Here is an 11,094-nt window from a genome sequence, read left to right on the forward strand (position 1 = left end):
ACACTTGTAAACACATGTGCCTTTACTACATGTTTGTAGTTCCCCAGACTAATGATCATAACTAACATTTGTTTACATGAAGTTTGTTAACTGAGCTTGTTAAGCTGCAGGACGGCCAAGTTTTATCAGGGTTCGTACAGCTTTTTAAGAGTAAAATTCAAGCACTTTTCAAGCACTTTCAAGGTACCTAAACCAAAAATTTCCAGACTCTCGAAGCCTTTATCATCACATCTAAATTGTTACTATAAATGCAATTGCGAAAAATAAAGTTTACAGTATTCCTTTATACCCACAGCAATCAATGTGATTTGATCATTATTTAATTTTCCAAACTTTCAAGACTTTGTACGAACCATGTTTTATTGTTTGACTCCTGGGTTTGATTTTCTAACAAAATAGCACATCAATGCAACACTGTTCAGCAGCCGACTTGGAAGTCCTGGATGTTGGACTTTCCCACCGGCATGTGAACGCAGCATTTGCATCACTTACTGAAGATGGCAGCTGTGTTATTTGAACTGAATCAATCCAAGGTCGTAGGAACAGTATCTTCCAGCTCACTGTGAGCTCTATGAGCAGGAATAACGCATCATCAGCTCTATACATGCTGTGACTTCACATAGTAAAGTAACTAAGTACATTTACTTGAATACTGTACATAAGTACAATTTTGAGGTACTTGTACTTTACTTGAGTATTATCATTTTATGCTACTTTATACTTCGAAATATTGTACTTTTTACTCCACTACCTTTATTTGATAACTTAAGTTACTAGTTACTTTGCAGATTCAGATTATTAATACAAAATATAATCAACTAATAAATTGTGATGTATTATTATAGATTACTGTAAGCTACCCAGCAGTATATAAAGTAGTGGAAATCAGCCCCACCTTTTCCAGCTGCAACATTAAAGTGATGCTTACACATTAATGCATCAATAATTATAATTCAATAATATAATATATACTGTATTATTCTGAAATGGGCCATTCTGCATAATGAGTACTTTTACTTTTGTTGCTTTAAGTACATTTTGATGCTAATACTTTTGTACTTTTACTTAAGTAACATTTTGAATGCAGGACTTTTACTTGTAACAGAGTATTTTTATACTGTGGTATTTCTACTTTTACTTAAGTAAAAGATCTGAGTATTTCTTCCACCACTGGTGGCTGAACTGAACCCCAACTCCCAACCCTGGCAGTGTTAGTGCTGTACTTTCTTATGACATATACTCGAACACTCCTTCCAGAGAAGCCATTTTTCACCAAGAGACTTTCAACAATCATACAGGGAGAAATCCATCGTAGAAGAGGAGAGAGACCAATTTCTCCACTGACAGTAGGCTCAATAGACCAGAATACAATGCAGCCACGAGACATATTGTGTTTTGAGAGAGAGGGGCGAGGCTGTGATCATAGACTCATCTGACACACAGCTGAAAGATCACACTTTCTACACCTGTACGCCCACTTTTGATTAAAAACAAAACAGTTCACGCCCCTTCGCTGGGAATCAATAAATCAAGCAGAAGTAGATAAGGCAGGTTGAGGGAAAGTAGGTTCACCGAAACAGTCGATTACAACAGTGATTCTCAACCTTGTTCATATCAAGGACCCCTAATTTAGTCCACATTAGAGCCACGGACCCCCATTTGATGAGATTTTGTCTCTCGGACTCAAATCTAAGAATATTTTTATTGTCAGATATGATTTGGTCCAGACTTCCATGACTGTCTGTATTGTAGGTAGAGAGATAACATAGAAGCTATGATCAAAACAGTCATTCTTCTACATTCTCTAATTGTGTTAACTTCTTATAAATGAAATAATGGTGAAGTTTAACAATTGATCAATTTGCTGGGGACCCCCTGGATCTCCCTCAAGGACCCCTGGTGGTCCCCGGACCCCACGTTGAGAACCACTGAATTACAACACTTTGATCACTCCTAAATAACTCCTGGAAAGCATTAAACATCACATATCGATGATGTACAACAGGGTAAAAGGATCTCAGGTTGGACTTGAATGCACCAATGAATTTGATGACTCCCTTTTTGATTAACTTGAGATTTCCAAGCTTGAATTAGCTGTGTGACGGTGACCTCTGCTGGTGAAGACGTGAACTGCAGAATGAGTCGACTCACACACAGGCGGGCAGTTCAACAGTGTAATGGCACTGCTCAGCACCTATTTTCATTAGGTACTTCTGGTTTATTCCAAATACCTTCAAAATGGCAGGGAGGCACACAGGCTACAAGTATCTGAAGCTAGTAAGCCATATAAGCACCAGATAGAGATAGATATCACAAGAAAAAAACATATTTACAAATATAAATTAAAACATATTTCAACTCCAAAAGACATTGTTGTGACTGTAAATGAGTGTGATTGTATTAAAATGGTACAAAACTGGAAAAATAAAAAAAATGTTGATGATGATGACGTGTCTTTTTGAGATGAAGAAAAATCAGACATAGCTTAGACTTGTACTGTGCGTAGTGCAAGGAATACTGTCAACGAAAAAATAAAATAAAATAAACGATTAATCAACAGATTATTCACATTCGCGACACCTTTGGTCCAAAGAGAACTAAAAAAAACAAAAAAAAAAAAAAAAAAAAAAAACAGAGTAAGAACTGAGATGGGTTTGATGCGTGACAAGTTCACCGATCACAGACAGACTTCACTTCTTTTTTATGTTTTGTACATGCTGCCCCAGCTAAAGCCACGGTTCGGGTTCGATACAGGTCCAACAAACACAAACGTCCCGCTCCTCACTATCGGCTTGGTACTCGGACAATCCTGCGTCGAGTCTGAGAAGGACTGGAGGCACTGGGGAAGGCCTGGTTATACATCCATCGTAGCTTCTGAGGCCCCGTTTACACCTGATATCAAAACACCACCTGTGTCCGATACGCTGTGCGGATAGTATTCAATCCCATCATGCCTTTTGCACTGTATTTGTTTAGAGCTGCAACGATTAATCGATTAGTTGTCAACTATTGAATTAATCGCCAACTATTTTGATAATCGATTAATGGGTTTGAGTAATTTTGTTAAGAAAAATAAGTCAAAATTCTCTGATTCCAGCTTCTTAAATGTGAATATTTTCTGGTTTCTTTCCTCCTCTATGACAGTAAACTGAATATCTTTGGGTTGTGGACAAAACAAGACATTTGAGGACGTCATCTTGGGCTTTGGGAAACACTGATCCACATTTTTCACCATTTTCTGACATTTTATAGACCAAACAACTAATCGATTAATCGAGAAAATAATCAACAGATTAATCGACAATGAAAATAATCGTTAGTCGCAGCCCTTTGTTTGTATGCGTTCTCGTTTTTCGCGCGCACTACGTAAAGCTGTAAAGCGAGCAGCAGCTGGGAAGTTGGCATTGTCGATAAATAAAAATAAAACATGGCGGGTTAAATGTGATGCTGTACAGCCTGGATTTACTTTTCATTTGAGGCAGAAAGCAGCATCTTTTACGGTATTTTCGTAGGTGGAAACCGAAACGACCTTCACTGAAGCTGATCGTAGGGCTGGTGGGTGATAATTCAATATTATCGTTTATCGTCTTTCAGTGGAATCATATCATGATGATATGAAGATATTTTAATATCGTGACACATTTCTGCTGTCTGAATTGATGATGACAAGCAAATTTTACTTAAAAACTCTGATAAAATGAGGTATGGTAGGAATATTATTTGAATATTTCTGTTTTGTGTTTTGACATCACACCTAACATCACCATTCGGTTCAATGAGATGAACATTCATTTGATTATTTAACGTGATTTTGCATACATTAACCATATCGTGATATATATTGATATCGAGAAAAATCCTTATGATTATCATGATATTGATTTCAACCATATCGCCCAGCCGTAGCTGATCGGATTGGAAAACTGAAGATGGGGCTTCCTCACTAATGCGAACACACGTTTTTCCGGCAGATCTGATTACATTCCCATCACAGTGCGTGCTGTGTGCGTTTACACATTTCATTAACATGTGTGCTTCCTTATGCAGATAAGATACCCAGTAGGGCTGGGCAATATATGGATATTATATCGATATCGTAATATGAGACTAGATATCGTCTTAGTAATATTGTGATATGGCATAAGGGTTTTAAAGGCTGCATTACAGTAAAGTGATGTAATTTTCTGAACTTACCAGACTGTTCTAGCTGTTCTATTATTTGCCTTTACCAATATTCATCCCTACAATATTGTCGCAATATCAATATCAAGGTATTTGGTCAAAAATATCATCATATTTGATTTTGTCCATATCGCCCAGCCCTAATATCCAGGTTGCATTTTGACACCAGGTGTAAACGGGGTCTAAAACTCAGGGTTCCTACACAGTTACAATTTCAGAGATGACATACTTTGGTGTTCAGTATGATTAACTTTTCGTCTCGCCCCTCCTCACTCTGCCAAGTCACTCTCTAGATTCTTCACAGCAACAAATATCAGAATAAGAGAGACGACAGCAGTCTGGAACCACAGAACATGTGTAGTCGTGTGTGTATCGGGACAGTACGACAATATTTTCTCCATACTTTCCCGAAGTTTTTGTGCAATTTTAAAAGTTACCAAGATGTGGGAATGACCAAATTCTTTGTCCGTACATCTGCAGACTGTCCAGACCTGTGTAGGAGCCCTGAGAGCGGATCTGAGAGCGGATCTGGGAGCGGATCTGGGAGCGTTGTGTCGCGAGGCGGTCCGGCCTTAATCGGAGAGTCTCCTTCAGTGATTCCGCGAGTTGAAGAATCCAACGCTGGTCGGCGACTCCTTCACCGTCACCGTGATGAAGTTGGCGGTGACGTCGGTGACGAACACGTGCTCCAGCAGGCTCCGGGCCGGCCGCCAGTCCGTCTCCATGTCCACGTCCAGCTCCGCGGCGCCGGGCCTGCCGCCGGGGAACGGCGAGGCGTCGCGCTCCGACTCGCTGCTGCTGGTTTCGTCTGAATCCCCGGTGCTGAGCTCGTTAAGGGTCCGGTTCTGAGAGCTGAGCCCGTGTTTCCTCTCGTCTTGCCTCCCGCCGCCGCCGCCGCCTCCTTTCTCCGCTCGGCCGTTCCCCCGCCCGGCGCCGCTCCCCGCCGCTTTCCCGTCTCTCTCAGCCTCTCCCAGCTTCTCCTTCTTCCCCCTCTCCTCTCTCAGTCTCCCCTGCTCTCCGCCGCCGCCGCCCGCCACCGCCGGGCCGGAGCGCTGCCCGCCGGCCGACGTCCGCGTCTCCTTCAAACTCCCCGCTCCTCCTTTCCCGACGGGGCCGGCGCCGCTCCTCAGGCTCGACCTGGACGCGGCGGCGGCGCTCACGTTGCTCCCCTGCAGCCCGTTGCCCGGCGGCGGCTTGCTGACGCTCTGCAGGTTGAGGGCGCGGAGGCTGAGCGCCTGGCTGGCTCGGTCCTGGGGCGGCGGCGGGGGGGAGGAGGTCGGTTTGGAAACGCCGGAGCTCTGCTGCTGGTGCTGCCCCGCCCCCGTCTGACCGCCCGGCCCCTCCTGCCTCCTCTGGCCCGGCTGGGAGCGATGGGCGGAGCCTCCCGCCGCCTGGACGCCCCCGAAGCCGCCGGAGAGCTTGGAGCCGCCGTGAAGACCCAGAGACCCCGAAGCTCCGCCTTGTTTCAGAGGCGAGGGAGACGCTCTGAGCCCGTCTCCCCTGCCGCCGCCCGTGTCCGAGACGGAGCGCTTCGGGTCGGACGAAGAGCCCTTACTGTGCGGGGAGGGGTTGGGCTTGTTGTGGGAGGAAGAGGAGGAGGCGGAGGAGGGGGAGGAGGTGGACAGAGAGCGGTTGGCCCAGATGCAGTTGAGGGAGCCGGGCTTGGCGGCGCCCGTCTGGGAGAAGGAGCCGGCGGAGCTCTGGGACCCGGACCCCGCCTCGTCCCTGGAGCTCCTGCTCAGCCCGGTGTAGGTGAAGCTGGCGGGCTGCAGCGGCTTCTTCACCCCGGACCGGGGCTCCTCCCTCGGGACGTCCCGGTGCGGCCGGAGGGCCTGGTGGTGGCGCGGCGGCGGCGGCGGGGGAGGCGGCGGGGGGGGAGGCGGCCTGCTCTTCGCCTGTCTCAAAGCCCTCAGGTCGGGGTGCAGCGGCTTCCTCCCGCGCTTCTTCCGGACGGGTTCGGGTTTGGCCAACATGATCTGGGGCCTCTTCTGCGGGACCGGGTGCAGGTCCCGCACGCGAGGGCCCGGCTTCGCCTTCTTCGCGTGGTCTTCATCCTCCGAGGAAGAGGAGGAGGCGGATGACGAAAGGCCGGAGGAAGAAGAGGAGGAGGAGCGGCTGTCTTTTGTGGCAGTTGGTGCAGGTTCCTAAAAAGAAGAATACAGTAGTAAAGTTACATCTCTGTTAGTGAGCATTTCTCCTTTGGTCAGAATTACTTGAAATTGAATGATTTTCTTATATGAACTATAGCTAAGTAAAATCTTTAAAATGGTTGTATGTTGTGTTATATATGCGTATATATGCATTATATTTTTGTTCATATATTTGTTCATACAGACACATGTATTGAGTGTCCTGTCTGTCTGTAACTTTTGTGTTGTACTGCTGCTGTTGCCCGACCGGGTCTCTCTTGTGAATGAGACCCTGTGTCTCAGTGAGATTACCTGTCTAAATAAAGGTTTAATAATAATAATAATACATTTGTATATATATTGTAGTTTGCAGCTTGCACGCCTGTTTGTCAGTGCAATTCTTGTCTGACTAACACACTTCTGAAACCGGCAAGTTTACGGCATATTTGAAATCAAATTGTGCGACTGATTCACTCGGGATTACCAGAATTTTCCGCGGGCGTCCCCTGGGCCTCTTCCCTTTCTTTTGGAATAGCAGCTCCCTCTCTTGTTCTCTGAAATAAGAACAAATACACTAGTAAGAATAGAAATACAAATCTTCTTCCACATTCCACAGACGCTTAAAACATTTACCAAGTGGACGAGTTTATGTCTGTAGTTATAAATTGACTTAATTTGCTGCTCCGTTATTACAGTGCTCCAGTTAAAATAATTCACACCAATGGGATTAGAGTTAATAAAACAGGTCTTGCTCCACACTGCACAGACAGTTAAAAACAATTACCAAGTGAATGAGCTGAATTCAATATAAAAAGCCTTAACATTTGTGGCTGTAATGTGATTTAATTTCATGCTCCATCATCACATTGCCCCAGTGCATTGTCAGGCTTCACTTAACTCAAACCAATGGGGTTTGAGTTTTTCAAACTAAACTAAAAATAGATCTGCTCCTGCTGCGCGGACAGTTAAAAACAATTACCACACACAAAGTTAAAAGCAAATGAAGTCTGTTAATCTCTGTGACTGTAAATTGAATTTGCTGCTGGATTATCCTGTTGCTCCAGTGCAGTTTCAGGCTTCAATTGATTCTAACTAAACAAAATAAAACAGCTATTGCTCCACATTGCATGGACAGTTAAACAACTGCCAAACAGCTGAAGTCAATATAAAGTCCAAAATATCTAAGATGGTCAACCAACCCAAAGAATGTGAAGATGCATCGATGCATTTGATGATCGCTCAGAAAAAAATTGACCACAGTATCACTGCAGAAACACACACACACACACACACACAAACACACACACACACACACACACACACACACACACACACACACACACACACACACACACACACACACCTCTTGTGGAATGCTGCCAGTAACCTGGGGTCCAAAATATTCTCTTCTGGCTCCCAGCTGTTGTGCCTGAAAATATCAGAGAGGACTTTTGTAAAATAGAAACAGAATGCGGAGCTCATGCAAAAATCTAATGAGACCAGATGAGAAAGACATGAGAATATGAAGAAAACAGAATGTGAATTTACAGCATATAGACAGGATGTGCATTTGCACATCCTGTCTATATGCTGTGTATAGTTTCCAGGTGTGCAGATGTGCACTGAAAAAACTATTCAATTTACAGTATTAACTTTTGTTGAGTGATTATTGTCTTAGTTTTTGTTTTATGTTTTGTTTTCAACTCTGTAGCACTTTGATATTCACAGTGAATGAAATGTGCAGTACTAATAAAATTCATTATTATTTTTTGTAGTCTTACGCCCTGTGTCTTAGTTTAGTTTAGTTTATTAGGATCCCCATTAGCTACAACATTGCAGCAGCTATTCTTCCTGGAGTCCACAAAACAGACTTTACATAGTGACAATGCAGCCATCACACTTACATCACAACACATAACATTACAAAATAAACAGGACAAAGACTAGAACACACACAGACAAGACAGGCTCCTGACAATTCAATAATCAGAATATATGTATAATAATAGTCCGTTTCACTCCAGTGTCCCAACACATTTCAAATCATGATACGGTCCATTTAACACTTGTATTCAATGCAATAATCAAAATACATGAAATTAGTCCGTTTCACTCCAGTTTCCCGGTCCAGACTCAGACCCTCAAGACACATCAACACAATCAAACTCATATTTGTATTTTATTCAAAACTTAGCCAAACTAGTTTCTACATCTTTTCAACGTCTCTAGTCAAAAGATGCTGTCTTACTAAAATTTGAAATCAAATTTTACTGTTTTCTTGTGTGATATGTCTATGTCTTAATGCAATATTGGATGATAGCTACACCCTGTAATCTGTGTGCAGGCAGGGTACAGCAACACTGAATGATAACTACACAAAATTATGCCTCTTTTACTGTAATATTAAGGGGTTGATTTGCTTGTGAACATGGTGATTGTAGGTAATTGGCCTTAGCCTTCCGCACTGCCTGCTCAAATTAATATTTTGTGGATTTGTTTCTCTGTCACCGCTCTTTGAAAGCATTGTTTTTCTTCCTACAGAACATTTTAACCTCTCTGTTGAACCATGGCTGCTTGTTACTAAACACGGTCACTGTCTTGGATGGAAAGCACACAGTTTCTGAGAAATGGATGTAAGACATAATACTATTGGTGTATTATTAGTACTGAGATGTTTTACTTCAGTAAAAGTAGCAGTACAACAATGTAAAGATACTCCATTACAAGTAAAAGTCCTGCATTCAAAATCTTACTTAAGTAAAAGTACATAAGTATTGGCAGCAAAATGTACTTAGAGTATCAAAGTAAACGTACTCATTATGCAAACTGTCCCAATTTAGAGAGTTATATTTTTCATAAATTATTGGAATATTAATACTGATTTATTGACATACATGTACATGTAAGCAGCATTTTAAAGTTGTCAACGTGAAGCTAATCTTAACAATTTAGCTCTACTTTTGGGTAGTCTAATCTATAACAATGCTATTTTATAGTTATTTTATAAGGATGATCAAATGTTTTAAATATAAAATAGTAAAAAGTACAATATTTCCCTCTAAAATGTAGTGGAGTATAAGTACAAAGCAGCATAAAATGAAAATACTCAAGTAAAGTACAAGTACCTCAAAATTGTACTTAAGTACAGTACTTGAGTAAATGTACTTAAGTTACTCTCCACCACTGATTATTTTTTGTATTCTTATGCCATGCGTCTTAATGCAATGTTGCACGATACACCCTGTAATCTGTGTGCAGGTGGGGTCCAGTACAGCAACACTGAATGGTAACTACACATAGATTATGCCTCTATTACTGGAATATTAAGGGTTTTGAACATGGTGATTGTAGGTGTAGCTGACATACTAAGCATGTATTAGGTTTCCCCCAGTTGCAGCATGCATGAAAATAATTAGTGGGGGCGGTGCATCAATGCAAGTGCTGCAAAGACAGGCTGCATTCTTCTATTTCTGGTCAGAGTTTGCATGCAGTAATTCATCCAGGCGAGGAGAGCCAGCAGCCTGGACCGGACCGGACCGGACAGCATCAGCTGGACGGCACGGAGCAGCCGAGCAGGAGAAAGAAATGGCTGCTCCACCACAGCTCTGCCCTGGCTGAGCTTTAGCCGCCAGCCGATGAGCTGAGAGCGGCGGGGCTTTTCTGCTCGGATGGTGGAGGTTTGCTTCAGTAAATGCAGAGGAGGAGAGCCGAGACACACACACACACACACACACACAAACACACACACACACACACACACACCGCTGTCATTGTTTGTGCGTTTCCCCCACTAGCGTTAGCCAAAGCGGCTAATGCAGACGGGCTAGCTTACTTACTTGGACGACCACCCTCTCCACTTCACCAGATACTCAAACTTGCCCTGTAACGGAGGAGAAAGGTGAGTGAGACCGAGCGGAAGGAGACCCGGGGCGGGGAGACGTGTCCTCGGTGGGCCGTTAGCGGTGTTTCTTACCTTTCTGGGCCGTTTGCTGAGGATGCATTCCGCGTCAAATACCTGCCCGACTGTTACCCCCTCCATTGCTACAGCAGCCCCTCTTTATTTACGAGGAGGAAAGGCGCATTTGTCCTCCCCCGGCTGCCGTAGTTCCCCACTTTCGCTAGGTTTATCAATGAAAGCACTGACAGTCCACTAAAAAGTAGATAGTATGTTAAGGCAAGATGTCTGTACATTCTTTTCCCAATATATTGATTGTGAATTTCCCTTTCCTATGAAAAGGTATTGTTTGGCTTTTTTACTTACACTTCTACCAAAGCAAATCAATAGTATATCATCAATTTGATTCTATTACTTGCAAAATCACATAGTCATAGATCTAAGCTTTCCAATCATAAACCATCTTTTTAAATTTTTGAAAATGAAATCAAATAATACATTACAACAATCCTATATTCTAAAAATAGGAAAAACCATAAAGTTATGTACCCTGTATAACATTTTTGTGAACTGATTTATAATTTCTGTCAGTGTTCTGATCCCCTGGCATTATCTGTTTATGTTTTTTTCTATTTGTTTACCATGCTGTTTGTTAATAAATAAATAAAAAGTTTAAAAAAAAAAAAAAAAAAGTAGATAGTAATCTGACAGTGTGTCTAATATAGTGTATTTATGCTAGTATGCTGAATGAAAGCTACATTTCAGTTAGATCAGCTAAAAAAAAAAAAAAAGACTGAATTAACTGAATTGTGTGTTTTTGTGTGTTTCGATATATTTTCAATGCTGTCAGTGCCAGATAAACTAGCAAATGTTTAATAATTTAGTTAT

At 42.5% G+C, this 11,094-nt stretch overlaps 1 protein-coding gene across 1 annotated transcript; it reads right to left on the reverse strand.

The window, feature by feature from the left end:
• Positions 1 to 4,772: 4,772 nt before the first annotated feature.
• On the reverse strand, positions 4,773 to 10,350 carry LOC139664851 (chromobox protein homolog 2-like). The gene is made up of 5 exons (XM_071543826.1): positions 10,285 to 10,350; positions 10,148 to 10,191; positions 7,675 to 7,740; positions 6,796 to 6,865; positions 4,773 to 6,326 (listed from the first exon to the last, which is right to left on the reverse strand). Exons 1-5 carry the CDS (start codon positions 10,348 to 10,350, stop codon positions 4,773 to 4,775), a joined length of 1,800 nt encoding a protein of 599 aa, XP_071399927.1.
• Positions 10,351 to 11,094: the final 744 nt, after the last annotated feature.

Source organism: Centroberyx affinis, unplaced genomic scaffold, assembly GCF_046629955.1.
Source record: "Centroberyx affinis isolate AG114_WGS23_722 - 3 ecotype Tasmania unplaced genomic scaffold, CSIRO-AGI_Caff_v1 ptg004380l_1, whole genome shotgun sequence".
Classification (NCBI taxonomy): Eukaryota; Metazoa; Chordata; class Actinopteri; order Beryciformes; family Berycidae; genus Centroberyx; species Centroberyx affinis.

What these genes read in the sequence shown, in the direction of transcription:
- LOC139664851 (XM_071543826.1), bottom strand. Translation starts at nt 10,350, where the DNA reads ATGGAGGGGGTAACAGTCGGGCAGGTATTTGACGCGGAATGCATCCTC. An exon ending in TCAGCAAACGGCCCAGAAAG is followed by an intron (nt 10,192 to 10,284) that starts GTAAGAAACACC and finishes CCTCCGTTACAG; the next exon opens with GGCAAGTTTGAGTATCTGGT. An exon ending in GACGCCCGCGGAAAATTCTG is followed by an intron (nt 6,327 to 6,795) that starts GTAATCCCGAGT and finishes TCTTCTTTTTAG; the next exon opens with GAACCTGCACCAACTGCCAC.